The sequence below is a fragment of the Sporothrix schenckii genome (assembly GCF_000961545.1).
Source record: "Sporothrix schenckii 1099-18 chromosome Unknown Cont47, whole genome shotgun sequence".
NCBI classification, from domain to species: Eukaryota; Fungi; Ascomycota; class Sordariomycetes; order Ophiostomatales; family Ophiostomataceae; genus Sporothrix; species Sporothrix schenckii.
In genome coordinates, this window is record NW_015971148.1 from 1990795 (window position 1) to 1996794 (window position 6000).

Here is a 6000-nt window from a genome sequence, read left to right on the forward strand (position 1 = left end):
ACTTCAATTTATTCAGTCCACCCACCATAGCCGCCGGCTCGAAATATAGCCCTCAGGAGAAACCGTCCTGGCTACCGAAAACAAAGTGCAGGCGGCGCGTGTGTGGCTCGTCTGCGGCGTCTTAATCTATATGACATCTTATTTTTGGTATTTCTCAAAGCTGCTCTCCTCCGTCTCCTCCTCTTTATTGCCTCGCCAACGTTCCGTCTCCAACACGTGCGTATAAATTGCCGCCTGTTTCAACCAAGGCCCGGACGCGGGCTGTCTTTCGGTGCTTCTCACAATCTGCCTGAACCTAAAGGGTGTGCGAGTTTGGCCGAGAAACGTAAAGGTTGGACATAAATGGGTATCAAATGTGTTTGGATGCAATAGGCGCGTAGGATGTTGATAGAATTATATAGCTACGGAGGTAAAAAATATATGGTGACTGGCAATGGCAGTTGGTCGCAGAAACGAATGATTGACGATGTCTGGGCCAAGCTTGATACTGCTGTTGTTAGCTGTCCTCGATGTGCTTGCTGAATATTGTTTTTTTTTTTCCTTTTCTTTTTTTCTTTCCTTCACTAGCACGCAACCGCACGGTAACCTATACACAAAGGAAAGCAACGTCCGTGGGCAAGTACACATGCGCCCAGCACGTGGAAAGGACGCATGGACACCGGCGGGAAGTAATGGGCGATAACGGGCGTGCTTTCATCACACTTGTCCCTCGTCATTTGCCTCTATCATCAACAATCGACATGTCGACACCTCACACGGCAGGCGCCCCGAACAGTTTCAAGACGGGTCCCCAGCACTGACCATCCAAGTTCGACATGTCGACAGAGAAGAGATGTGGCCATGCCAGAACAGTCTTCTCCAGGCGAGTTGGTGATACACAGCGAGACCATCAAACGACGGGCGCATAAACCAGAGAAGACGGCCAAATACGACCTGCTTCGTATGTCGTATGTCGTAGGCGTACGGAGTAATTTGACATCGATAAGACGCTCGAGCATAAGTACCCACAAAGTCCGCCGAAAAGAGTGGAATTCAACAGACCCCCTGCTCCGACGTCCGACGAGGGGGAAGCGTTCGTGAACAAGGCACTGCAGCATCCCTGTCGTGGATCAATCTTGATCCACTCGGAAGAGGTGTCTTAACTTTGATTTTGTTCTTTTTTCTTTCGTCCTCCTTCTTTTCGGCTTCTCTTCTTCTTCACGTACTTCTACCTCGTTTCACCCTTCATCCATTTTTGCCTGTTGTGCTGCATTTGAAACTGCATAAACAGAACAAGACGTGCTCCATACGAACGCAATAGTTCATCCTATCTTTTTAAGACGGGGCAAGACCAAGCACCTAGCTTACAACGGTCTTTCTGTGTGTGTGCGTTTTATCGCAATGTCAACGGTTCGTCTGTTAACGACTAGTCATATTACCTCCGTAGTCCGTACCCCGTCATTCTGCCTCTTTGACATTTCTTCAAATAGCCTGGTCCTTGTCTGTTTTGCCACATTGCCAATCATTCCATGCGACGCATTCTGGCGAGGTACAGATGACAGATGTCTCGAGGTGTGTGGTTCCCTTATTTGGCGCGTCTTTGTCTGCAATTTCTCCGACCTTACCTCGTAGCCAAAGTACTGCATTGCGACGCACGACGTATGTCGTACCATTGTTCGCCATTCGCCAGAGGAGCATGTTCGTTGCAACGTCTTCGGACCAACCGCTGGCGGAGTTGCCCGTCGGGACCGGCGAGAGACCCTTTTGAGCACAGACCGAGTGGTCGCGAAGAAAAGAGGGAACGTAATGATGATCATCAGAAAGGGGGTAGGACAAAAAAAATTAAAGAGAAAAAGAGAAAAAGAGAAAAGAATACTGGCTTTTTGATCAACCCAATGCTCTCGACCACGTCGTATTGTCCTCCCCGGACGGCAATCGATGCAACAGAAAGTCTGGAGAGACACGGCAGCCCCAGACATCGGCAGCGGGAGGTCATGAGGGGAGAAGAGGCAGAAGGGCGAAGGGCCCTAGACGTGAAAGAAGCGACGAACCGTTGTCAAATCCTGGTCGACTTGAAGCCCTCCCCTGTGGTTCCCGCCGTCCCTCTCCACGTTTTGTGCAGTCCGTTCCTCCAACATCTCGTCTTCCACGACTTATTTTTTTCAACATTCTCGCCACCCGTCATCTATGCCGCTCTCAGCGATCCCTCCTTCTCCCTCGTCACCCTCTGTGCCTCTTTCCCTTCCACCTCGTCACGAACCGTCCGCGGCCGCGAACCACGGTAAGACGCTTGGGAAAGGTAAGAAAGAGACAGCATTCGGAAAGAAAAGAATGCACATGGGAAAGAGGCGCAGAAAGGGAGAGTTTCGTTGCTCCCGTGATCGTCCTGGGACGCTATTCCAAGCAGAAATTTTTTTTTTTAAAAAAAAAAAACCTATCAGACTGCTCAGCCGAGCGTCATGTAAAATACCCTCTTTCTATTTTCATGTTTTCATCTTTCACGTCGGCTCACTTCTTATCATGCCCGTCATATGCCGGCCAAGTCGGCGCCATGCTCCCGTTCTGTGCGTGCAATCTATTTTTACCATTTTACCATGAAAGATGGCAACGTCAACAAACAAGTTGGGATTGGAGCGACGTACGCAATGACCTATTTTTGCTTGGTGTTGCTTGGTGTTGCTTTTTTTGGCTGTTTATTTTTGTCTTTTTGGCATCTACCGGGGCGATGTCGGCAGCGAAAAGCGACGAAACAGTGTCTACGACGCCAGAACGTCCCTTTTGTTCTGGAAAGGCGAAAGTCCACCTCCATACTGCGTACGACGAACCTGCATGTCGTTGACCATGATGACCAATGCACTGGATCTCTTTTTTTATAAAAAAAAGAGAGACAAAAAGGAGTGACCGAAAGTTGGGGGGACTGTGGATGCGAGATGGGGAGATGGGGGCGCACAAGAGGGCTGCTGTTGACATGCAGGGTTACTTTACTCCCACTCTCCCACGCCGTTGCCCACACGCACCAACAGACAAAAGCAACACAAAGCAGGACACCCCGGCGGCTATTTGTGTGAATCGTGCAACCTGTCCGTCATCGATTTTGTGCCTGCCTATTGTGAGACAGGAAAATGTTCTTTGTAATAGTCAATGCATAGTTCGCGAATTTAGGAGACCCTGGCACCCATGTCGACTGATTGTGCAGCGCAGAGGAACTGCCTTATTGACGACTGGCCTGTGTTGCCCCTACAGGGGACCAAACCAACGGTCAAAACAGGCGTTGAAACAAATCCTGCAAGGAGTGCTGGTTGTGGGCCATTATGCATAGTAGTGAGTAGGATGACCTTTTAGAACAAAATAGAAGTTTGGTGTGTCTGCACTATCGGACATTCAGGGTCTCTTTTGCTACGTTGTTTGGCTGGGTTTGGGAACTGACGGGAAAACTAGAAGCTGTTGTCGGGAAAAGACAAAACACAGCAATCTATTCGTGTGTTTATTATAGTGAAAGCCGAGAGTATACCGTCCCCTGGAATGGCCATCGCTACCTTACAGAAAGACGTGACCAGAATAGAATGCAAACAGCTTCTTTTGCCTACAGTTTTAGGCTCGCCCTGAAGACGTGCTTCTCGTGAGATTGCACAAAATAAACAATGTCAAAGTGTGGAAACGAGCTGGCAAAATCTCGGTGTAATTTGGTCATTGTTTTTTCTTTTTTTTTTTTTTTTTGCTGCCACCAGCGTCGTACGATACATCCAATCTCTGGCTGTTTTCTTGCATCCTCTTCCCTCTCTTCCCTCCTTTCCGCATTGTCCACGTCGCCCATGCTCGACCCTAGATCCCTGTCTGTGGCCAACGGTCAACAACCAGAACCAGCCCCGTCAAGCCACGGTCAGCCCAGTTTATGCCAGTCTCCTGTCAGTCTGTGTCTGCGTCTGTGCTGTGTCTTTTCCCTGCTTGTTACTGGCCTGTTGCTGCTATGACTGCCTGTTCTTGTGACTTTGACCTCATACCGGAGTTGGAGGCTCTGTGATCCGGTGTCATGCTCGTAAAACCGCCAATGCCAGCAAGAAGCCATCGCCCTGTGACGTTTTCGCCGTTGGCTGCTGGCTGCTGGTCGCTGGCGGCTTTGGTCGCGACCCTGTCGATGCATGCCGCAATACAACGTGTTGTGTCCGGAGCATGGAGTACTTCTCGATTGCTACTACCCAGTATTCTGTAAGCACTGCACTCTTTTGGCTGATTCGGTCATTCTCATCAAAAAGAGGCTCCTGGGATTGCATTTGATTTGCCAATCCCCATTTTCAAATCACCAACAGCCGGAGAAATGCGCCTTCTTCCCATAATCAATATACGACGTACACACCCTAACAAAGGCGAAGAGTATTATATACTCTTCTATTAATGGAGCTGAAGCTATCAATTCGGACTCGTGAAGTGTTCCATATTAGCCTTTGTTTTTTTGAAACCTTTTTTTGGTCTCTCTATTTCTTCTTTTGCTCGTCTTCAAGCACAGAGCATGTGACACGACATCACGCGAACAGACCTGATCGACTTTTGCTCAACACAATGCAACAGCAGCAATTGCGTCCGAACAGGTGGTGTTTTACGTCTTTTTTCAGTGCGACGTAGGACTTTCTCTTGTGCTTCTCTCCGGTACGGTTACTTCCACTACCCACACCTTCTAGAAGACTGCCAAATTGCCATTCCTTATCAGTCGGGCTCGCACTCAACGCCGTTCCGCCCATATATTGACTCCATATTAACGGTAGTTAATGGACAGCTTCTCGATATTCAAAAGTGCAATGCACAGCACTTGTCACGGAGCCTTTCACATTAAAAAAAAATCAAAATCAAAGTCAAAATCAAAATCAAACATCCAAATCTGCACGGTGTGAGAATTGCGTCGCTTCGCACGACAGGCGTGTAGAGCCTATTCTGGCTGGAGGCTTCAACAATGCAGAATGGGATGATTTGTTGCTACCAACTTTGCTTCCTTATTTTTATTTTCATCCTTTTTTTTGTTTTTTATCTTCCTCGCCTTTAGCCGAGACAGCAACTTTGAAAGGTTTCAATGACAACGTCCAAACATGAGACAATGCACCAGACACTGACAAATTATGCAGTGCATATCCGGAGTAGATGAGGCTATTAATACGGAGTAACGAGTAAGTACACTGCAGAAATGCATTCACGATACAAGGGGAATGATCGACAACGGAGTTGCCCTTCTCTTTTTGTCTTCTGTTTTTTTCTTCTTTTTTTCGTCTTTTTTTCATCTTTCATCCATCCTGCTTTGTCGATTTCTTTGCCATCTTTCCGACCGGCTATATCTTGGGTCAGAAGCTTTGAGGGGTTCTAGAAGGAAAAAATCATGCCAGGATGCTGTTTCTGTTGCTTTTTTTGCTTTCTTCCTTTTTGCCTTCTTCTCACCAAGTCCCCTGTCAGCTGCCCGTGTAGTGCGACTCAGAATCAGCAAGTCTTCAGGCAATGCTACCAAAATAAGCCTGTTCGGGCCATAATTAACCGTTTGGGACAAAACGCAGAACATGCACAAAAATCCCTGTGACACATGAAGATGTTCGGCTCGTTCTGGCCGTTGCCTTTGATTTCGGCTTCCATGTTTCTTTTTTGTCTTCCTTTTTGCTTCTCTGTGACTTCCATATGACTTCGTATTTCAACGTCTTGTCCGTCTCCGACCGCCTCCCCTGCTTGCGCACGCACATTTTCTTTTCAACCCTGGACTCAGGGTCGCCGGAATCTCCGAGGTGGCTCAGGGTCTCTCAAGGTCGCTGTGTTCTTCCCCTGTCCCAAGAAAGCCAGACTACGCAGATGTGGCGTCTGTACTTCGTACCTCCGTAGTCTCCGTACTCATTACACTTTTGTAAGCAATGTTAAATAAATGTATTTCGTACAAGCACCCCGTAATCCATCGTACATGGTTTACACAAATGCCGACTGCTGCAGGTGTACAACATACCTGCATTACAAAACAACGAGAGAAAATACAACACCAAGAAACGCCATACAGCG

At 47.9% G+C, this 6000-nt stretch overlaps 2 protein-coding genes across 2 annotated transcripts; one reads left to right on the forward strand and one right to left on the reverse strand.

The window, feature by feature from the left end:
• Window positions 1-1461: 1461 nt before the first annotated feature.
• Window positions 1462-1677, reverse strand: SPSK_03818 (uncharacterized protein; the record flags this gene model as incomplete). Its single annotated transcript, XM_016730650.1, has 1 exon — window positions 1462-1677. One exon carries the CDS (start codon window positions 1675-1677, stop codon window positions 1462-1464), a length of 216 nt encoding a protein of 71 aa, XP_016585214.1.
• A 197-nt stretch (window positions 1678-1874) lies between these two features.
• On the forward strand, window positions 1875-2360 carry SPSK_10538 (uncharacterized protein; the record flags this gene model as incomplete). Its single annotated transcript, XM_016736912.1, has 2 exons — window positions 1875-2260; window positions 2294-2360. The coding sequence occupies 2 exons, from the start codon at window positions 1875-1877 to the stop codon at window positions 2358-2360; spliced, it is 453 nt and encodes a 150-aa protein (XP_016585215.1).
• Between the last annotated feature and the right edge of the window lie 3640 nt (window positions 2361-6000).